Genomic DNA, 23,962 nt, shown 5'->3' on the forward strand with positions numbered 1-23,962 from the left:
AAAAGTGGCAAGGGCAATGGAAGGTAAGTGACTTGCCTAGGGTCATGCAGCCAGGAAGTATCTGAGGTCAGATATAAAACCAGGACCTCCAGTCTCCAAGACTGGCTCTCTATCTACTGATTCATTTAGCTGCCACTCCTTGTATAGCCTTTATATACCCTTGATCCCATCCTCTTTCACCGCCTCCACAAGTTACCTTTATGATCATTCACATTTACTTTCTTTCCTCTTCAGTGTCTTCTAATCTGACACTCTCTTCATTGCTTACCAACATGTCTAGATTCCTCCCCTCCTGAAGTTTGCCCCAGACACCATTGGTGGAGACCTCTAGTCAGAGCTAGTACCATACAGGATTGCCTTTCTTGCTGCAGACAACATCATATTGTCCTGCAAATTCTTTCTTCTCTTTTTCTTCTCCTGGATGAACACCTTCATGCTCACTCCTTCTTTCCCTGTCATGGAAAGTTCCAGACAAATACATACACACACACACACACACACACACACACACACACACACACACACTCACACACAAGAATCCTAAGAACTCCTGGTCCTTGCCATCTACCTCAAGGCTGTTTCATTTGTTTCAGGTTTTTTTCAACTCTTCCTGATACCATTTAGGGTTTTCTTAGCAGAGACACTGGAGTGGCTTATCATTTCCCTTCTCCAGATAATTTTATGGATGAGGAAACTGAGGCAAACAGGGTTAAGTGACTTGCCTAGGGTAACATAGCTAGTAATTGTCTGAAGCTAGATTTGGACTCAGGAAGATGAACCTTCCTTATTCTAAGCCCAGTGCTCTATCCAATGTGTCACCTAGTCGCCCTTAAGTTCCTGGAGTGGTTTGACATTTCCTTCTCCAATGGACTAAGGCAAGCAGAAGCTAAATGCCTTACGTAGGGTCAAATAGCTAATGTCTGAGGCCATATTAAAACTTGGGTTTTTCTTGACTCCAGGCCCAGTGCTCTAACCACTGTGCGACCTAGTTGCTTCCTGCAACTGGTCTCTTCTATCTGTGTTGTCTTCCCAACTTAAAAGTATAAATTTCTTGAGGATAGCAAAGATCTTTTTTTTTAATCTTGCATTTGTTTCACCCACACTTAGCATAGTAACTTCTTAATAAGTTCTTTTTCATTCATTCATTTTCCCCATCCTTAAAAGTCTTCCAGTCAAACTCATAATCATCTTAAATTATTTTCCTATATCTAGCCTTCCTTTTGCAGATAAACTGCATTTATACAGCTGCTAATACTTCCTCATTGACCTTTTATTTCTTAGTCCTTTGCTATTTGACTTCTGACCTGACCAATCATGAAAACTTCTCTCCCCAAAGATATTAGTGATGGCAGGGAGGAGGTAAACAAAGAGCACTGGACTTGGACTCAAGACTTCAATTAGAATCCTGTCTCAGAAATGTATGACTAAGTCTGTGATCCTTAGTTCTTCAGACCTAAAATAGAAAAAGTTATAGCACCTCCCTGAAAGGCTTATTTGATGCATCAAATGAGATAATGCATATGCATTTTGTACACTGTAAAAGTAGTTTCTCTCTTTAAAAAAAAAACAAAAAACCTCTTACCTTCCATCTTGTAATCAATACTAAGTATTGGTTCCCAGGCAGAAGAGTGACAAAGGCTAGGCAATGGGGGTTAAGTGACTTGCCCAGGGTCACACAGAGTGGAAGCGTCTGGGGCCAGATTTAAACCCAGGACCTCTCATCTCTAGGTCTGGCTCTCTATTCCTTGAGCCACTAATCTGCCTCAAAATTAGCATCTCTTAACTGCTAAATTCAATTGCCTTTTTTTCTGTTTTCATCCTTTTTTAACCTCTGGATTGTTTTTGACATTATCAACCCCTTATTCTCGATATTCTCTCCTCCCTCATGAGTCTGCTTTTCCCCATTCTGCTCCTCAGCTCCCTTTACTGGATGACCATCTATCTTCCTCACTTTGAATGGGTTTTATAGAACATCCTATCCTGAAACTTCTCTTCTCTCTATATAAAGTCTCTTCCTTAATAACCTACTGTATCAGCTTCAAGAGGTTCGATGGTTACTTCTATACTCATAACTCCCAAATCTGTATATCCAAACTCAGAATTACTACTGAATAGCAGTCGTTGGTGGTCATTTTCACCTGGATGTCCCACTGACATTTCAAACTCAACACATTCAAGACAGAACTAATTAGTGCCTATCCTCCAAATCTCCCCGTTTCTATTGAATAGGGCACTGCCATGTTCCTAGTCACCCATCTGTGTAGTCTTAGGGGCACCTTGGATTTCTTCTCTCCTCATCCCTTTCTATACGTAATAAGTTGCCAAGACCTATTAACTGTACGTCCACGGTGTCTTTTATGTATGAACTCTTCTTTCTCTTGACAAGGCCACCACTCTAGTTCAGGCCTTCCTCACTTCTACCTAGACTATTGCAATAGTCTTCATCAAGCTAATTGGTGAGCAGAATGAGTAAGGCTGCTAATCCTAATTCTGCGTAATTAATATCTCTTCATCCTGGCATATTAGGACAGACTTGCTTTTGGGATAGTGATTTTCCTACCTTAGAAGAGTTCTCAAGTCCTGGATGTGATGATCCTTCCACATAACTAAAGTGTAGCACCTAAGAAGAGAAAAAGAAATCCATTTCAGGGGAAATTAAGAAAGGATATCCATTATAAGCATCTCTGCCACTGTTTTTGATATGCTCAAGTTTTAGACAGCAGTAGGTATTGGGCCATAGTTATCTGTCCACAATTACATGGGTGTTACATGGTGTCTTTTGTCATAACACCCTGATTCTAAGCAAGGAACAATCCAAACGTATGCAGAGTCATGGAGTGGGGAAGAAAAAAGAACAAAAAAAAGCATGTGCATGCCTAAAGTGGATGGGAGCCTTGGAATACCCTAAAGATCAAGGATCCTATCAGATGCATTCTTTGTCCAGCATCTAGTTTATTGGGCAAAGGTCACAGAAAAGGGTAATAATGGGGAATATCAAGTAATAGTGAAATTGAAGCCAACTGCTCCCCATCTATTATTGAGAAGTAGATGGGAGACCATTTTTATGAAAGCTATATTCATTGATCACAGAGACTGCTTCATTTTTGTCTCTGTATTCCCAAAGCCCAGCCCAGAGTCTGGCGTATAATATTAGTAAATCAGTCCTCGTTGATTAATTGATTTATTGATAAGATTTTCTTTTTACTGGTGCTGCTGATCAATGCAATATTTGGTAAAGGAAGTGAGACGTTTCTGTTAAAATATATCCACATATAAATATATGCATATGTAGCATATTATGATTATATTATGATAATCATAATGCATGTGCCCCAGATAGGAATAATGGCTATTTTATTTATTTATTTATTGACAACCCTTACTACAAAGTTATTCATGCATCAACTAATAGATGAGTTTGTTTACTGATGGTGACTATTCCTTATATCCCCACCCCATCTCATTTCCACCCCATACCCAGATACACAACCCTGAATGTCATAAAAGAAGAATTAGTTTCAGTAATGAGAAATACCCAGAAAATTACAACAAAGCATCCTAAGAACACTGTACTTATGTGATATTGTTCCAAGGGAGAGCAATAAAGTTATACTGAAGTTAAGCAGACATCTATAGTTCAAAAGTCGACCTAGGGGCAGCTAAATAACTTAGTGGATTGAAAGCCAGGCCTAGAGATGGGAGGTCCTAGGTTCAAATCTGGCCTCAGACACTTCCCACCTGTGTGACCCTGGGCAAGTCACTTGACCCCCATTGCCTAGCCCTTACCACTCTTCTGCCTTGGAGCCAATACCCAGTATTGACTCCAAGATAGAAGGTAAAAAAAAAAAGTCAACCTTGCCCTGTTTGACAGTAGCTACTAGAGTGGGATATTCCCAAGTCCTCCTTTAGACCAATTCTATTAAGCTATATTCTCCTGAAAGCAACCTTCCTCTTATTCAAGAGGCATGAGTTAATTTATGGTACTTAGTGCATCACAGTATAGCGATCCATGAAACATGTTGTCACAGAGGGATTCCTTGAAGGTTCGTGGGGAAATACTTGCCAAAAACCATACATACCTTTCCCATCTGTGCTGCACTGTTGCCTCGGGCACCCAGAAAAAGCATACTCAGGGCATAGAGCAAACTCACAGGGGAAAAGAAGACATTCTCCCCAACGTGGTTGCTACTCAGTTCTTTAAAAACGTCCAAGCAGAATTCAACATTAGCTGTACTGAGAGAGTTCATTGTAAACTCAGAGTTGTCTAAGAAGAGAAGAAAAATAACTTCAGGATATCATTTAGTAACCTAGACATCCATCAGGAGGTTAGTGCTCCAGATTGAATAGGGCCATGTTGAACATTTCATTACACATGGCCAATAGCCCACCATTGACTTTGCTACAAAAGAACATGATGATGCTATGAGTTCATTTCACACCAGTTTTAGGTCCTGAGACAAGATGATTCCAAATATGCTTGTATCGATCAATCATCCAATCAGAAAAGAAAAAGATTTATTAAACTCCTACTTTGTAGTAAGGATAATGCTAGGTTCTGGGGACATTAAGACAAAAGTAAAATAGTTCCTACCCTCATGTTGTTTATAACTAAATGGAGAGAACAATATACATATGCAATGGGGCACCTCCCTCCTTCCTTCTTTCCCCATCTCCTTCTCCAACTCTCTTCTCCCCTCTCCTCTCTCTCGGTCTCTCTGTATCTACCTGTCTGTCGATCTCTCTCCTTACTCTAGAAGTATACTGGGGCCAACTTTTACCCAACTCATGAGAGTGAATTGTTAAATTTTCAGAAGCATTTACACCTCCAAAATTGGCAAATTCTATACATAAACACTTATTATTTTGTGGGTTATTTAGACTTAATAAAAAATTAATAAAATGTTAATAATATTCATTAAACTTGTGTGCCATGAACACATTTTTCCTCAGAAAGCTGGTTAAACATTTACCAGCACATTCACAACTCACTCCCTCAATTTTCACTAACACTAGCACACTGGATCTACAATTCTCAGAGTTCTAGAAGTAACCATGGGTGGCTACAATATCCTAGTTACTATGACCCTACCCATAAGCTTCCCACTAACAAATCAGTCCGATGACTCAATTAACTCCTAAGAAAAACATTCAAAAGGCCAAACAAGAACAATATTTAGAATACACCCAACCATAAACATGAAGCATACTCTGTGTCCAACATACACATCTATAAGAAGAGCGGTCATAAATTTAAAATACCATAGTAATGAAGCATGTGTTTAGGGAATACACGTGGCCAATAAAACTCACAACTCTGAAACACATCTCATTGTGCTGTCTTTTTATTGGGGCCTATCTGCAGATAATTCACTGATGGACATAGAATCTGTTGGACAAATGGCTCTGCTCCAAAGCTATGCCACTCTAATTTGGGGCTGGATCACTCCTCTCCTCTCCTAAACTGAGGTTATTCCTTGACAATGTAGAGTTGCATTCTTTCATAGTACAGAGGCAGCAACCCTTAGCTTGGGACTTGGAGAAGCTCCTCTAATTTCCACTTCTCTAACCTGGCTCTAAAGGCTTTTTACCTCCCAAGTAACAACTTTTCTCTCTGTCCACCAAGTTCTGAGGTCTTTCTTTTGACTAAACTTCAAAGTTGAGAATTAAACTGCCCTCTGTAAGAGATCACACTCTAATTCAACCAGTACATTGATCAGATATCCATTTCTGTCATTGTGGTTATTTATTCCCAGCCAATGAATATTTGCCCAGTAAAATAGTTTGGAGGTTCAAAGTTCTCCAGTTTTTAAATAAAATTTTATTGTATCTCATTTTTACATCACTTAAATCTCCCCCACTTCCATTCTTCTAGCACCTTTTTTCCTTGCAGAAATTCAATCCTTATAAAAAGATTCATTTTTCACCAAATAAAAAGAATATAAAAAGGACAAAATCAGGAAAACCATAAATATGTCAAAAAACTTGCAATACAATAATATTTTATATCCTTTAATTTTTCCCCACCCACTTCTGCAAAGAAGTCAGGGAAAGTGTTTTCTCATATCTCTTCTTTGGGGGCCATATTTGTTTTTGGTAGTTTTGTAGCATTCAATTTCAGTTGTTTTATGGCTATTGTTCTCTTCATTTACATTATTGTGATAATTATATATGCCATTTTATTGGCTTTGTTTATTTTGCATTAGTTCATGTAAGTTTTTACTTCTTTTTATTCATTATACTGATGATTTCTTACAGCACAAAGAATATCCATTACATTCACGTATATACAATTTGTATGGTCATTCCCTAATCAGTGAGCATTTACTTTGTCTCCAGTTTTTTGTTGCCACAAAAGTGTCACTTCAAATACTTTGACATATATAGAGACTTTCTTTTAAAAAGCATGTGCCCACTAGCAGAGTCTCTAAGTCAAACAGTATGCATGTAGCCATTTTTTTTTGCATAATTCCAAATTGCTTTCACAGATTGGATACATTAATTCCCTACAGACAATGCATTAGTGTCCCTATTCTTCCACAATCCCTCCAATACCATCTTTTGTCATCTTTGCCAATTTTCTGCTTCTGAAGTAAAGCCTCAAAGTTGTATTGTTTGGTTTGCATTCCTCAGTTTATTAGTAGTTTCCAATTTTTCTTTTGAGAATTCCTTGTTCACATCCATTGACTGGTTCCCTTCTTCCCTTGCTTTTAACTCTAAAACTCTCCTGTTCCTCTTATACAAATGAGCAATGGAGAAACAAGTCACAAAGGCAATCTTTCAACTAGGTTAGGGCATTGTCTCTTTAGGCTGATTCCTTGGTATTTTTCATATACATCTTACACTTGTCTTTGTAATCAGCAAAACTGCCTGATCTGAAATGATGTGTGTCTGTGTGTTTGTTTATACACAGGAAAAACAAACAGATACAAGCTAAACTTAAAGGAAGGTGCCCATAGCTGAAAGAACCAAGAGACCTTATCCAGAGGATATAGTATTTCAGCTAAAGCTAGAAGGAAACCAGATGCCAAGAGAGACCTGCAGTAGGATGAGGACATTGACAATCTCTTGGAGGCACCTGGCTATTCTGTTCTCTGTTTCCTTTTTATCTGTTTTAGCTTCAAGACCCTGAATAAGTGCTCTCCCCCAATATAGTTCCTGTTGTTATTTAGTATACAGTCTTTATGAGTTCATGTAGCCAAAAATAATTATATGCTAGCTATTTCTCTGATCATGAGCGTATCTGAAATGACCTAATCTAGTTTTCAATAGACACACAATATGCCATAGAGCCCATCTTGAATCCTTAAATCCTTGGTAGAATTTGTTAGTGCATGCATTCTACTACCGTACCTTTCAGGACCAAAAATCTAGGACACCTCCACCCCACTGGAGTAACCTTTAGGGAAGGCTTTTTTAAAATTCCTACATGATCATCTTGGAAGAAAAGTTCAGAGTGAGGGGAAAATGTTACTTTCTGCTTTATTGCGTAAATAAACAGGTATTTTCTACCAGGAAACTACCTATGAATTATTATGGTACCACCAAGCTGCCAGAGATATTCCTCTGGCTTCTGTTTATATTTGTCCCAATAGTTGGAAACAAATAAAGCAGTACTAAGCAAAACAATAATATAGATGAAACATGTCTGTGGCTTCCAGCTACTTTCCCCCCTACTTCTGTAGATGGAAATAAACCAGGCTGAGTAGGAAGTGATCACAGCCCATCTTATAAAGGGCTTTGGGGTATACAATTATAACTAGTAAGAATAAAAATATCATGTAAATATCCCCTAAGGTTTGCCAATAATTTCACATCTATAACTCAAAGCACCTACCACAACCCTGTAAGGTAAATTCAATAAATAATACCATTTCAGAGATGGAAAACTGAGTCTGAAAAAGTGATCACACAGATTAGGCATGTTTCCAAGTTTAGTACTCTTAAGTTATAATACTTTCTTTGGATGTCTAATAGGCAGCCGAAGACATAAGACTAAATGTCAAGAGAAAAGACTGGATTCAAAAAACCTTTAGCCTAAAGATAATAATTAAATCCAAGATTGCTGATGAGATTCCCAAGTAAAAAGTACAAATGAAAAATGATCAAGTGAAATAGTCAAGTTAAATAGTTTGTAATAGAGAAAAGGACCCATGAAAGAGCCTTGTGGGACACCTATGGTAAGAGAGTATGATCTGATTGAGGGTCCAGCAAAGGAGACAGAGGAAGAATAGTCAGATAACTAGGAGGAAAACCAGGAGAATAGTGTCCAGAAAACCTAGAGAGAAAAGAGTATCAAGAAGAGTGATCAATGGTCTCAAAGATAACAGGGAGTTCAAGAAGGATGAAGAATAAGGAACAATCATTGAATCTGTCAATTAAGGGGCCATTGGTAATTTTGGAAATAGTGGTTTCAGTTGAATAATAAGGTCAGAAGTGGAGATACCTATTGGAAATAGCCTTCTCAAGTTGTTTAATCATAAAAAGTAGGAGAGGTATGGGATGATAATGAAAATGAATGAATTAGTGAAGGGAGGAAGGAGGGAGACGTGGGATTATTAAAGAAAGGGATAGTAGTGAAGTAGTCACAAAATCGATGTCCTGTTGCTCAGGTCATCATTTGGTGATACCAAGGTGAGGAGGCTCAATATGAGAAGGAAAAAAAATCTTACAATTAAGGTATCCTTTACTTGGCGATGGGTGCCTCAAAATGGAATGGACTAAGTCAGGGATTAGTGAATCATCTGTTACTGAAAGTATTTAAGTAAAACTAGATAAACACTTGAAAGGAATGTTTTAGATGGGATTCATGATTTTCGTTGAAATTAAACTAGATGACCTCTAGAATGAACACTGAACTCCAGAGTCAAAGTACCCAGGTTCAAATCCTTCCTCTAATACTTATTACTGGAATGGCTTTGGGCAAGTCACTTTGCTGCCCTGGGCCTCAGTTTTCTCATCTGTAAAATGAGTGTTGGTCTAGATTTATGGTTCTCAAAGTGTAGTCTGAGAACCAGTGGGGATGGGGTCTCTGAGACCATTTCAAGGTGTCTAAGAGGTCAAAACTATTTCCATATTGATACTACTATGTTGTTTGCCTATTAAATTACTCCTCCATTTTCCAAATACATATCTGTGAGGCCAGTTTTTTTTTTCAGATCTTTCAACAAAAATGTCATATAGCAACATATTGAATGCAGAGAGAGATATGAGAATACTCCTGTCAAGAATTAAGCCAGACATTACATTTGAAAAATATTTAAAATAATTCCTTTCTTATCATTAATTTTTTTTGTTCTGGAAAATATGATTATTTTTCATTATAATGTGGTATTTAATATGTAATTGGTTCACTATTATTTTTTAATAAATTAACAAATACTTGATCATTTCACCAGTTTTAATTTCTAATGTGATAAAAATATTGATAGACATAACCCACATAAATACAAGATCTTTGGTGCATCCCCAGTAATTTTTGAGGGTTTACAAGGGGTCTTAAGGCCAAAAAGTTTGAGAACTCTTGCCCTAGATCATGTCTTAGGTCTCTTCCAGCTCTTGATAGCAGAGCCTATGATCCCTGAAAACCTATGCTTCAGTATTCAAATATGCTATCGTGTGGAACAGCAATTAAACTTCTGTAGAGAATTAGGATGAATGGGGGAAATTTAGCAGAACTATATATGCCAATAAGAAAATGACATGTTAGTATTGGATCCAGTTAGGTCAAGTGAAAGCTGGGAGGTAGAGAGGAAAAGTTGTTAAAGGATTTGAGAAAAAGGGTAATGAAATGACTCTTTTTTCATTCAATATAAGGAAGATCTTACTAACAATTCAAGCTGTGGGTTTCTTATCACTGGAAATGATCAAGAAGATGGATGATCTAGGGAAGCTGGGTACTCAGTGGATAAAGCACCAGGCCTGGAATTGGGTGGACCTGGGTTCAAATCTGACCTCAAACACTTCTTCTAGCTGTGTGACTGGGCAAATCACTTAACTCTGCCTAGCTCTTGCCCTTTTCTGTCATAGAATTGATACTAAGACAGAATGCAAGGACTTCTGAGGGTTTGGGGGGGAAAAGAAGATGGATGATCACATGTAAGTGGTTATAACAAGACTGCTATCCTAGGTGAGAGGAGATGCTCTTAACTTTTAGTGAGTTTGATTACATTATTCTTTCAAGCTCAGTCTTCCATTGTTCATATAACACAGATATCTGCTCAGAATTTAATAAGATTAGAAAGAACGTTGTTTAAAAATAGGTCGAGTAAGCAAATAGAGTAAATAATGTTTTTCTTCTGCATTTCTATTCCCACAGTTCTTTCTCTGGATATGGATAGTGTCCTTTCTTATAAGTTCTTCTGGATGAGGATGTTTAATAAATTAAGGAATATCAAGAAACTGCCGGCTCCCTTCTAATACTCCCTTATGATGTGTCAGGGTACTTAAAATTCCATCATGAAGAAATTCAATTCCTTTGGGTCTTGAATGAGGTTTGGGTTTGGAGAGCTGTGTTTCTTTTCATTTGGGAAGGTTTTTTGGCTCAGATATGTGATTTTCTCAGTGTAAGGAACTTCCTGGTGTGAAAATGCTCTCCACTAGAATGTTAGACAGTAGTTTAGGGTGTCAAGAGGCCAGGTTCCTTATTCAGGGCCAAGCAGCTGGTCTATTCAAGTAGCTGGAACTCAAAGCTCTCCTACTACAAAGACTATCTACTAAAGTATGATGCTCCTGAGGGGTATAAATTAGCTTGGGAATTAACTTCCGAGGAAAAGAAGTGGGAGACTGAAGAGATACCTTTACTGCTTGAGGAGAATGCCAGAGGTACAGAGAAAGGAGCATAAAAAGTTGAGGTCAATAGTACCATTTATTCCATAACATTCTTTGGCTTGGCCCAGTATATCCAGTGACAGAAATGTTTTCCAAGTGATGATCTTGATGATCTTAGGTAAATATGAACAATTATCTTTAAATGTTTTCCCATCATGCCCAAATTATTCATACCATCAAAGCCTATGTAACTAAATTTAATGGGGAAGTGGAGGAGTAAATACTGGCAAAGGAACAATAGAAAATGGATTAAATGTTGGGACTTTTTTTTTTAACCTAAGCATGTGATAGTAAGGTAAATTCAATTGTTTGGCCATGTGATATAATGGAAAGAATATTAGACTCCAAGAGACAATACACCTGACTGAATCCTGGCTTGGATACTTGTTAGATATGTGACCTTGGCCAAGTTACTTCACAATCGGCATGTCTCTTGGTTGTTTTTCACTAGATGGCAGTGCCATTCCTAGCATTATATTCTAATGAAAACTAGATGTTATAGTAGAGAGAATCATGGGTTGGGAAATAAGAAGAACTGAATTTTGGGCAAACCACTTTACTTCTATTAGATTTAGTTTCCTTATCTACAAATTGAGGATAATAGTAATATCTACCTCTATAGGCATGTTATTAAAAAATCAAGTGAGATAATGTATGCAATATGTTTTTCACATCTCAAAGTGCTAGAAGCAAAAGAATAATTTCTACAATAGCAACACTATCAAAGCAAACAATTTTGAAAGGTTTAATTAAGAACTATGATCAATGCAATGATCAACTATAATTTCAGAGAACCAAAAATGAAGAATGCTGCTCCCATTACCAAAAAGTAGGTTAATGAATTAAATATGCAGGAGATGTGCATTTCTGCACACTGTTTGATTATGCAGATCTTTTATAAAGATCTTCTTTTTCTTTGTGTGTCTGTGGGAGAAATAGGAAAGAGAGAGAAGAAAGGGGGAGGAAGAGAAATAGAAAGAGAAGTTGAGGAATGGAGAGAGAGAAATGGGAGGGAGGTGAGAAAGAGGTAAGATCAGAGAAATGAGAAAGAGAATAAAGTTTTCTTAATTGAAAATTTTTTTAATTTCAAAAAATGTTAAATAAATGTTAATTATTATTACATTTTATACAAGTTTCTCTGAATGAAGGGAAAATCTCCTCTCTGTGTATCTAGAAGAGTCCAGAAATGCAAAGAGAATACCAAACTCCCTTCTTGCTAAAAACCCTTTTGGGAAAGAAATATCTCTCACTTTCTACATATGACATCGCCACATTTACTGTCAGCTGACTTTTGCAAGACAAATCTCCTCAGAAGGCAGAAGTCAACTAATCTGTCACTAACTAATGTAATGCACATAGATGAAACTTTGTTATCTTAAGCAGGGATCAGCATTCCTTCTCAGGCTCAAAGGTATGTCAAATCATCCTTCCTGTCTTCCTTTTTTGGTTCCCCTAAAGTGTGTCTCGGGAGCTGGCTGGACAAGTTTGATTGCTTTTCTCTAGTTCTGCTAGTAACACTATGAATAAGATTAGAACCACAGATTTAGAGCTGGGAGAGAACTCTGAGACCTAATGGTTCAGTCTCCTCACTTACAGAGAAGGGAACTAAAGCCCAGGAAAATGAAGTGACTTACCCAACGTCAAGGTAGCAAGTAACACAGTTTGCTTTTGCACCCAGCTCCACTGCCCCCCAGAGACACTTCCTTAGACAATCACTTAAACTCTCTGGGCTTCAGTTTCCATATGGGAAAAATTAGGAAATTGAACCAAATGTTCTTTCCAGTTCATGTGCATGGGTTTCTCTGTTTCTCTGTCTCTCTCTGTCTTTCTCTTTCCTCCCTTCTCTTCTCTTTGTCTCACCGTCTCCCCCTCAACCCCTTTCTTTGTCCTTCTCTCCTCTGTCTCCTCTTGCCTCCATCTATTTCTTTCTCTTACAAATATATATAATATTATAAATATGCATCTATGCAAACATATACATATGCAATTCAAGTCATAGTAGAAAGTCATGTCTATTCATGGTTGATTTGTGTTTATTTTTAAATCTCTGATGTATGTCAGAATAGAAGTTGGGAAGCAGACTCCAAGGTATATAGAAAGAGAAATTATAACTTGAGTTTGGAGAATACTAAATAATACAACTTGACAGTGGCCTAGAATATAAGAAAGGAATTAATGACATAAAGCAGAAAAGGTAAATCGAAACCAGATTGTGGAGCCCTTAAACAACAGACTAAGGGATTTATATTTTAGACCCAAGGCAATAGGAAGTTATTAAAGATTCTAGCAGATATAAGGATAGTAACATGGTCAGACCTGTACTTTCTTTGAAACGATTAATTTGGTAGCAATAAAAAGAATGGATTGGAGAGGTGGGAAGCCTAGAATCAGGAGGACCAGTTAGGAGGCTCTTAGAATAGTTTTGAGGAGAAGCCTGAGGTAAGGTGGTAGCCATGTGAAAGGAAAGAGGGGATGGATGCAAAAAAAAAAAAGACATTTGTAGAGACAACTGATTGAACATGGCAATCTTATTGACAAAATCTGACTGAGCATTCAGTGGCTGTTGCAAACTACCTTGTCTGTTCAAGAATCCAATTTCACTCCTTCCACATTGCCTCTTAGCAGAAAACTTTGCCTCCTCTTACTTTAATGGGAGGGCAGCTAGGTGGTGCAGTGGATAGAATGCCAGCCTGAAATCAGGAAGACATCTTTCTGAGTTCATATTAGGTCTCGACCACTGACATTTGGCACTTATTAGCTATGTGATCCTGATCAAATCACTTAATCCTATTTGCCTCAGATCCTCATCTGTAAAATGAGCTGGAGAAGGAAATGGCAAACTATTCCCATATCTTTGCCAAGAAAACCCCAAATAGGGTCATAAAGAGTTGGATACAACTGAAACAACTGAACCACAGCAACTTTAATGAGACAGCAGAGGCAACTGCCATGAGCTCCCCCTTCTACTCCCTTTGGGGATCTTTATTGCCTTCATTGTTTCCTCTCTCTCTCTCTCTCTCTCTCTCTCTCTCTCTCTCTCTCTCTCTCTCTCTCTCTCTCTCTCTCTCTCTCTCTCTCTCTCTCTCTCTCTCTCTCTCTCCCCTCCTTTCCTTCAAATATTTCCTTATTTGTTGGCTCTTTCCCTGCTGCCTATGAATATGCCTCAGCTTCTTTTAATACCTTTACCTTACCCTGCGATCATCTCAAACTATTGCCCTATATCCACTTTCGTACCATACACTTCTCAACTTCTTGTAATTTGGTTTCTGACTCCCTTACTCAATGATATTGATGATCTCTTACCTGCCCAGTACTCTTGCCTTTTCTCTGTCCTCATCCCCTTTAACCTCTCCACAGTTTTTAACACCAGCCTTTCTCTTAAGGTCTTTGCTTTGCCATCATTTGTCCCTTATGTCTAGAAAACTCCTTTCATTTCTCTCTTCTAAAACCAAAGGGAATGGGTAATTATTATAAGCATTTTAGAATCATATTCTCTCTCACATGTCTCTCTTACAATTCTTTGATACCCTCATATGTATATGTAGGCTATAAACAATATTATTGAACCCTTTTTTATCAATTCTGTTTCCTAACATAGTGCTTGCTTATCCCATCTTCTTGTCACTGAAAACCTGGAAGGATGATAAGGTGCATAGGCTTCCCTGTGAGTTGGTTTCTCTATTCTTGGAATATAAACCTACTGCCTCTTGGGAAAGTTGGCTTTACTAGAATAACAATACAGCCAAAGTTTTGTTGTTGTTGAATTAAACACAAGCTGCAAGGAGATATGCTTTATTTATTTCACATGCCCAAACATGAGAGTAGGGCCTGTCTTTATGCTTTAATTGTATGGTCTAGCATCATATATTTAGAGATGGAAAGAACTTAGGAGGCTATCTAGTCTAACTCCTTCACCTTACAGATGGAGATACTGAGGCCCAAGATTAAGCCAAGTATACACAGATAGTAAGCCTCAGAAGAGAAATGCAATTTGTAATTAGAATAGATGCACTTCAGTTCTTTTAGCAAAGTTGCTTTTTGACTTGCTGCTTAACCTGCTTGCCTCCCCTAGATTTTTGGACCTCCTACTCTAATTGAAGAGATATGGATTAAATGATAATATGGTGAGGAAGTTTTGGAGGATTTCTCCAAAGTATATCCATTAATGCCTTCATATATACAGGTGCAGCAAGGTCTCTAAAGTATTAGCACTTAAGACAGCAGGCTTTCACTCTATTCTTAATGGCTTAGATCAGGGGTTCTCAACCTTTCTAATGCAGTGACCCTGCAATACAGTTCCTCATGTTGCAGTGACCCCAAACCAAAAAATTATTTTGGTGGCTACTTCAAAACTGTAATTTTGCTACAGTTATGATTCGGAATGTAAATACCTGATATGCATTATGTATGCTCATTGCTACAAATTGAAAGGTTGAGAACCCCTGGCTTAGATAAAGGAAGGTGATAAATACATAAAGCTGAGAAGAAGAATTAAGATGTTTGGTAAAAGAATAAAAATTCAAGGAGATACTGGTAAGATAGAATGATGAGCTTAACCTAATAAGATCAAACTGAATGGTTTTAGTTCCAAAGTCGACATGGGTTCAAATATTTTTCATAAATATGAAATCAATGAAATATGACAAGACACTAGTTTCTATGAAAAATATCTGGAGGTTTCAGTGGAGTGAAAGTTTACTGTGAGTCAGCAATATAATCTGGAAGCAGTCAGTATTAATATGGTCTTGGGCTAGATCTAATAATAACCTGAGTGAGTGCAATGATAATCCTGCTATTTTCATTTCATTTTTAACCAATATTTATATATCACTTTAATGTTTACAAAGCACTTTACATGCATGATCTTATTTGAATATTACATCAACCTTGTAATATAGACATTACCAGTATTATTAGGTAAGGAGAGAGCAAGAGACAGAAATCTAAAATGACTTAACCCCAGTCTTAGCTAGAAAGTGTTAAAGGCAAGATCTAATCCCTGGCCTCTCTTGATCCTAAGTCCGGCACTCTTTCTCCAATCTTACACTGTCTCCTTTAAGAATGATAGTGACAAGTTGGACTATTCTCAAAGGGAAATGATCATATATCAAGGGATGTTCATACTATATGGGTTAATTTGAAGAAAAATGAAGCAGAAAAGATTTAGGGGTGACTTGATAGGAGTCCTCTTTTCTTCAAGCAAAAAAGTATTTTGCTGTATACTGTTTGGCCAGAGGAGGGTAGAACTAGGAGCAGTCCCTTGCAGGAAGGTGGCTTGTAGCTCCAAATAAAAAATTTAAAGCTATCCTAAAAATGGAATGGGTTACATAGAGGTAGGGACTTCCCTACTCACTTGATGGATGAGTGAACAAGGATGATCGATATGTTAGAAATGATGCTTGGTCGAATAGGTATTGAATTATAAAATTCTGCAGAGGAAAAGCAAGATCAACATCATTTTGGAGCAATTTTGACATTTAGATCCAATGTGACAACCACATTATTATGATGATTATGAGGAGAAATGTCTCAGAATTTAAGGCATAGGCAAAGCCTATGTTAATATATAAACTGCAAAATGTTATAATATCCTTGACATTTTTCCATTACTATTTAATCCTAAAAAAAATATAAAGTTATACCATAAAGAATTAGAACAGTTCTGAGAGCAACTGAATTCTGTTTCATTTGGTTTTGACATCCATGACTATACGTTGATTTGATTTTTGACAACTCTGAGATTCTGAAGTTCCATGAAAACTGGACCCTTTGTTGTCTCAAAATTAATATCTAGTAAGTCAAAAAGATGCATACTGTACTAGCCCTTGGGGCCTAACCTTGGCAAAGACATCTGTGACATCAATCCTTTACTGAGGAAGCCCCACTTGACTGAGGGGTTATCTCTAAGGATTTGGGATGAGAGAAGTCAGAGGAAATAACCAATTAATGTCTCCTCCAAGAAACCAAATAGAGCCCATTCACAGAGCCATAGAAGTTGGAAAAGACATTAAATGTGCAGCATATTCTGTATTCATGGTTTAATGCTTCTATTATATGGCCCAGGATGGTAGATTTAGAGCCAGAAGCCACCTAGGAGGCCATCTAGTCCAACTCCCTCATCTTACAGATGCAGAAATTGAGACCTAGGAATTTTAGTGTCTTACCCAAGTTCACACAAGTAGTAAGCCTTGGAGATAAAATATATTTTTTTAATAGTTAGAAGAACCTTGCTCCTCCCACTGCAGAGTAGATCTCCTTGGAGATTCAAGGAATATTAGCAGGCTTTCAGAGAAAGAAGAATTGTTGAAAGCCAAAAACCCTGAAGGGTCACAAAGGAATCTCCTGATGTATAAGGTAGATGGCAATAGTTTTTCTGAAATGTATGGCTAGGGAGAGGAAGGGGCCATTTTGCAAAATTCCATTTGACTACCCTAAATTTAAACTTGTATAATTACTAGCAAATTAATTTCATGTGTTAAATCAGTAGAATCCAAATCCTGACTTTGACACTTACTTCTTGTGTGTCCTTGGGCAAGTCAGTCTCTAGACCTCAGCATCTCATAGCTTGAAATGAGGTGGTTGGGTCAGGCAATCTCTAAGGTCTCCTCTGTCTCTAAATCCTATGATCCTATGTGCTATTAAACAATATCTTAGGGATATAGTAAGTTCAAGGCAAAATTTATACTTTGGATTAATCAAACATCATAATTTAAATTTATTTAATCATGTTGCCTTATCTCAAGATAGTTGAAGGTAGATAGATACCAAATCACCATTTGGTCCAGAAGGAGCAGAATATATCAAACCATCAATATGTATGTCCTGGAGAAGATGGTATGGAGAGAGGGACAGGGACCCTCTGTATCTGCCAGTGTCTTTTTGCCAGTATATTTGCTAAGTGTGCAGCCTAGGTTGTCGCTTGAATTCTCCCATTAAACCATCCTCCTGAGAATTTGTAAACATCGTTTCTGCAGTGTCAGAGTCAAACAGTTCTCTAGAGCAATGTTCTCTGGGGTGTAACCCTGTTTGTTTACTGACTTGGGCATTTACATCATTCCTCACTAAACTTGGTATTCCAGTGAATGAGCTGAATGTCCAAATATGAAAGACTAAGGAGCACAGTGCCTCAGCAGGAGCCCAAAGTAAAGCATATATCCCAGGAACTCAGCCTTAAAAGTAGTGAAAATTAAATGAAGAATCTATAAGTTGAGAGAGATCAAAATAATGACCCCTGGCATCCATCTAGGAAATGATGTCCATAATCTCCTTCTAACATGAACTAGTTGTACTAAATCATTTAAGAAGCAGAGCAATTATTCATTCCAGCTATGAGGATACCTAAGATTGACATGATCTAACACAGGTCTGAGACAGATTGCAAAGGGAATCAATGTTATTTTTTTTTCTCTTAAAAGGACTATTGAATATGAAAAGGGGATGGTGTAGGGGAGAGATTACACCTCAATTTGATTCACTAAAACATTTTTAAAGGCTGTTAACAGAGCTCTATAGTTTAATTTCATCTATATAAGCCTCTCTATTAATATTCTGGGGTCCATTTGTTGGGGAGAATTTATAAGGTCCTTCAGATACATAATAAACTTGAACCCACTTCAATATACTCCAAATTGGATATGACAGACTGAATTCTAGTCTCTAATACATGAACTTTAAGGACAGGTCCCATTTTGCTTTTCCCTAGAGTATATTTTATTAGTATTCACAAAGTAACCATTGAATTACAAAACTCATTTTGGTCATGTGCCTAGCAAAAAGAGATAGAAGAGAATATTCTGTAATTTAAAAAAACATAAAGCTTGGATTTATAATTTCAAATATTTTTTATATTTCTGAATATTGTATTATTTGAATTTATTTATTAAATAAATTATAAACTTCTAACCACTTAAATATCAGTGACTAGGAAGATCTAATCTAATGTGGTTTATGGTCAGTTTATATTCCTCTTCCTACTCCACCAAAAGTGTAGGAGAAAACCAAGATTTATACCCACAAGCTTGTTTACATGGTTTTTAAAATTTATACTTTAGTGTATCAGTGCTGGGGTCCATAGCTTTGTTTCTTCACTCCTGTCCCAGAGTTCTGTCAGTCTTTCTAGCAGCTGACCATGGTTCCTTCCAAAATTCCCTGAGCAATCATGTTGATCCTTAGTCAAATGAAATTTCCTCTGTCTACCAGAAAATAGAAAGACTTCATATTTTTACCATCATTATTTGTGACAAGTTCTAAATATTTTATTTTATTTTCATTATATGTCAATTCAAGAAAAGAAAAAAAGCAAACATGAAACAAGAGCAACAGACAAAAACTCAGAAACAGATAGGCAGTCACAGGAAAGAAGACTGCCCCCTGGGAAATCTTTTTCAAACTAGAAGAGAAAGAACCAATCTAAGGAAGTTTCCTTTGCATGAGGATAGTGTGTATCTTCTCTAGAGGCAAGATAGCTTGGGGATGTGGAGATGAACAGGAAGGGGGAGGGGGGAGTCTGGAAGGAACTGAGGTGGGTAAAAAAAGAAATATCAAGGTGTAAGCTGTTCTGGTTCAAGAAATGAGAACTGTCCACTTCAGAAATTTGGGGTGGGGGAGGCGGGGGTACTAATGAAGAAAGAGGTTGTTTTCAAGTAAGAAAAGTGTTCTTCATTTGACTTGAAGGATAAGATGGCATGCATAGAGAAAAGTTTGTCTTGAAGAGGATAATAAATCCCCAGGACCAGACCACATTCCTGTCCTTGAAAAGATTCCTACCTCAGACACTTACTATATGACCCTAGGCAACTTCTCTTAACCTCAGTTTTCTCATCTGTAAAATAGGAATAATTATCATCTCTAGATCACATGTTTGTTGTAAGGATCCAAACAAATAGTAGATGTAAAAAGTTTTGCAAACCTTAAAATACTATATAGACATTAAATTGTTATTATTAAATATGCTATTTGCCAAGTAACCTTTGACAAGTCACTTTTCCTTGAAGGGTCTTGGTTTCTTCATCCATAAAATGAGGGACTAGTTAATAGTTACTGACTATTTTATGCAATGTGTTAAATGCATTATCTCATTTGATCCTCCCAACAACACTTTAACATGGGTACCATAGGTATTATTTTCCTTATTTTATAGCTGAGGAAGCTAAGACCCACAGAGGTTGAATGATTTGCCCAGTCACATGGCTAGGAGGCATTTGATGTGGGATTTGAAACCAGGCCTCTTTGGGCTTCAAATTCAACTCTTTATTAACTCTGCTGCCTCACTAGTTGATCACTAAGGTCTCTTATGGTTCTCATATTTTTGACCCTATACCTCTAAGACCATTCCTACAATGGGTTATTTATCTCCAGTCAGTTATTTCCCCATTTCCCACGTTCTTTTCCTTTCACTAAACAGTCTGTCCTTCATATTTTTACAGTCATTATTGGTGATGAGTTCTAAATCTCTTATTTTCTTTGAATTATATGTTAATTCAAGAAAGGAAAAATGCAAACATGGAACAGTTGTAACAGACAGAATCTCAGACAGATATGCAGTCACAGTAAAGGTCCCGAGAAGACTGCACCCTGGGAAATCTTTTTTCAAACTAAAAGAGAAAGAAGTAGGAAGTTTCTTTTGTATGAGGATGGTGTGTGCCTGCTCTAGATGCAGGATAGCTTGGGGATGGAAGGTGAATTCAGAGCTCTTATCTCAGTCTCAGCCTTACCTTATCTGCCTTTAAAAAAAAAAACCTGGTAACTTTGCAAATGATTCATTTCCTTACAATAAATAGAGTTTTAAAAATATGCATCTGCTTGATACTTCAGATTCTGATACTATATATTGTTCACAGAGGCAAATCTTCATAATTGCTTCCTGAATTAACAGATACAATTCTCCCTGTTTCAAAAGAGTGGGGAGCTATAATTAACAACTTTAGCAAAGTTGCAGGGTACAAGATAAACTCACATAAATCATCAGCATTTCTATATATTTCCAACAAAACTCAGCAGCAGGAATTAGAAAGAGAAACTCCATTCAAAAAGAGTGGGGAGCTGACACATAGGGAAATTAAAGGAATTATCCAAAGACACAAATCAAGGCACTCACAGAACCAGTGTGTTGGAGCTAATGTCTCTATTTTTTCACTCCATCAGCTATGCTACATCTCTTTACAATCTCATGACAGCACATTCATGAGGAAGAAAACTATGCCTGAGTGAGCCTCAGAATAAAATCAAAAGGTTTTCACCTCTCCAACAAATGTTTGGATTTATTTATCCTTCCCCTGAAAATAAGCTTTCCTTCAATATAGAGGACTACAGAGGCCATCTAGTCCAACCCCCTAATTTTATAGCTGAGGAAACTGAGGCCAAGAGAGAACACGTAACTTACCCAAAGTAGCACAGAGGGTTAAGGTAGAGAGCCGGGTTTCAAATGTCAGCCTTCTGACTCCAAATCCAGGATCCTTTCCACTAGTTACTCAAGAAGTCGAGGCTCATTTTTACTGGGCTTTAAAAAAAAATCACATGAAATTGACAGCATTCAGACTTACAAATGTCATCACCAAAGTCTGCCTTAAGAGTAAATTCCCCCATCATTTAAAAAGCATCTGGTTCTATGCTATAAGAATGTGACTTTCCTCCACTGCCTTCATTGGTTCCCCATTCACAGCAGCTGTTGCTAGCTTCATAGTTATAATATTCTGATTTTCTTTTCTCTTATCTTTTTTCTTTTCCTTTCCCTTTTTTTTTACCTTTTTGCTTTTTTTCCAGGTGAAGTTTACAGCTTGACCAGTGAGGCTGGAGTTGCATCCATCATGAGGAAATATAAATCCTTTGCCTTTTTGCCCCTCCCCCTTGGAGGCTTTCTGTTTGTGTCCTAGTGATTCAGCCTCTTCAGTCACCTGGAGCAGAGGGAGGTATAACACACTTATAAGGAAATCCCTTTGGTCGTTGGCTCTGGGTTGTTGCCCATCCTGGAAACACTCTTGCAGGGCAGAGATTGATTTCCAGACATGCGCCTAATTCTCATCTCCCTTTTCAGTGACAAATGTAGGGAGATTTCTCAGCCTCAACTCTGTCCCTGAAGATTTAAAGAAAGATCTTAAAAAAATAAAAGAAGCTCTACTAAAGAAGGAAGTAGTTCCTCCTTCCAGAAGCTAGTGTATTTGAGTGGGGTTTTCTAAGTGGCTCCTGAACCCCCAGAGGGGAAAGAAGGGCATTTAGCAGGGCACATCCCACCCTCAGGCTGAGCCATCTGTTTTATATGGTGTTTGGGTAATCACTGAGTAGGTCTCTTTAAAACAATAGCAGAGTGAGTTCAAGGAAGGAGCTTAATTTGTGGTTACAGTTTAAAAGCGTGGTGGGGAAAAACTACAGACTGGCCTCACCCCTGGCAAACCTTGAACTGAGAGCTGATTCAGGTGGGTGGAGGGAGGGATGTGGCTGCATTAGGATGAAGAGGAAAGCAAGAAAAAAGCCTAAGCCACCAAAGTGACGGAGGGTCACCCAGCTTACTGGGGCCCATCAGTTCAAGTCTTCAAAAGAAATCAGAGAATTAACTGGGAGATTATATTTCTGACACTCACACTTCAAAGAAAGGTCTTTAGGGTTGGTAAACCATTGAACAATCTCATTAAGAAGTAGGCTCTTCCCATCTCGGAGACTACAAAATCAGGAAGAAACATTTGAAAGGACTCCTCTGAGCCAGGCACTGGCAAAGACTAGCTTGAAATTACAACTGCCAATATCCAGTTGTTTTCTTGAAAACTGGATGACAGACCCACACACCCACCAGCAGAATGAAAAAGAGCCAGGTATCTGTCAAGTCTTTTGCTGACCAGACCAGAAGAATTTTCTAATGCTGAGCCAACCACACCTACAGGCTCCATTCACTTAGAAACCTGATACCCATTCATTAGAAGGGCTAAGCTACCTCTCTGATGACTCCTAGTTTCATCTCCCATGAGCCCAAAGGAAAAAAGGACTGGACTTAAGACAGTCTGGTTCAATACTGTAGTTGTCTGATTTGAGGATAAAGCTGACTTAAGAAAGACTTTTATAGACGTGAGGCACCACCCTTCTATTTTTCCAAATACAGTCCAGGTGAAAAGAATGCAGGTTTAGAGCTAGAAGGGTTCTCAAGTAATCTAGTTCAATCCCCTCATTTTACAGATGAAGAAACTGAGAAGTGACTTGTCAAAGATCATCCAAGTAGCAATGAACAGAAATGTTCCTGGTTTTCTAACTAAAACTACTGTTTCCCCTTCTCAAATGCCATCTCCTCTTCTATACATAAACATAATGTTGTCTCATTGTTTATTCTTTTCTATTTTAGGTAAGGGGGGGAAGACTCTTAGCTTTGCAACTTTTAAAATATGAAGAGAATAAATAAACCTTCAGCATCCCAGGATCAGATCCCCCCTCCAAAAAAACAGGGTTACTTTCCTTCACATGCATAGTCAGTGAGAGGGTAAAGCATAAATATGGACTTAAAGTATCTTGTAGCAAATGCTCATGGTCAGAGCAACTCACAGCACCCCAAATTCAGGATTTGTGTGATCTTCCTTTCTTCAGAGGATCTTCTCAAAATTCATTGAGAGATATGGTGTGGTGCCAGATGCATCACTACTCTACCTACAAACTTACCAGTGGCTCCAAGAAGCTGTAGTATGTAAAATGGTCACACCTCTATAAAGCTGGATAGCAGTCACACTCAGTAAAAACCATCTCAGCAGATAGGATGAACCAGGTTGAGGGTAACCAACAGGCCTCAAACCCATGGAACGAGTTAAGGGGATGTCTACCCCAAGCTTGTGAAGACTTTCCCTGGCAGAATGGGAGGAAGAGCAGAAGAATTTGTTTCAGAGACTATGAAGGAAGCCATGGAGTGGCTAGAGCTTGGTCAGACATCAAAGATGCCAAAGTCATTCACTGCAACCTGAACCATCAGCAATCATCCTGACTTTTGTCTTGCCACTGGACTTCAGTGACACTGGAAGGGAAAGAGAAGCTACAACTTCCCAGAACTCTGTCTTACTTAAACCCAACTCATCTGCAAGTCAAGATATCACGCTTGTGATGTCATTGGTCCTCTATGAAAACAAAGGACAAAGGACAACAACTCTGCCAACCGATGTTGGCTCCT

The 23,962-nt window shown here is 37.9% G+C and overlaps 1 protein-coding gene across 1 annotated transcript in view; it reads right to left on the reverse strand.

Moving 5' to 3' along the window:
• The window catches only part of SERPINB11 (serpin family B member 11), a 37,217-nt gene extending 15,215 nt beyond the window's left edge, over positions 1-22,002 (reverse strand). The window contains exons 1-4 of the mRNA XM_001365751.5: positions 21,570-22,002; positions 21,209-21,325; positions 4,080-4,264; positions 2,561-2,620 (exon numbers count right to left, since the gene is read on the reverse strand). Of these exons, the coding sequence (XP_001365788.2) occupies positions 2,561-2,620; positions 4,080-4,247 (228 nt within the window). The 5' untranslated portion in view covers positions 4,248-4,264; positions 21,209-21,325; positions 21,570-22,002. The remainder of the gene's footprint in view (positions 1-2,560; positions 2,621-4,079; positions 4,265-21,208; positions 21,326-21,569) is intronic.
• Between the last annotated feature and the right edge of the window lie 1,960 nt (positions 22,003-23,962).

This window comes from Monodelphis domestica, chromosome 3 (genome assembly GCF_027887165.1).
Source record: "Monodelphis domestica isolate mMonDom1 chromosome 3, mMonDom1.pri, whole genome shotgun sequence".
NCBI classification, from domain to species: domain Eukaryota; kingdom Metazoa; phylum Chordata; class Mammalia; order Didelphimorphia; family Didelphidae; genus Monodelphis; species Monodelphis domestica.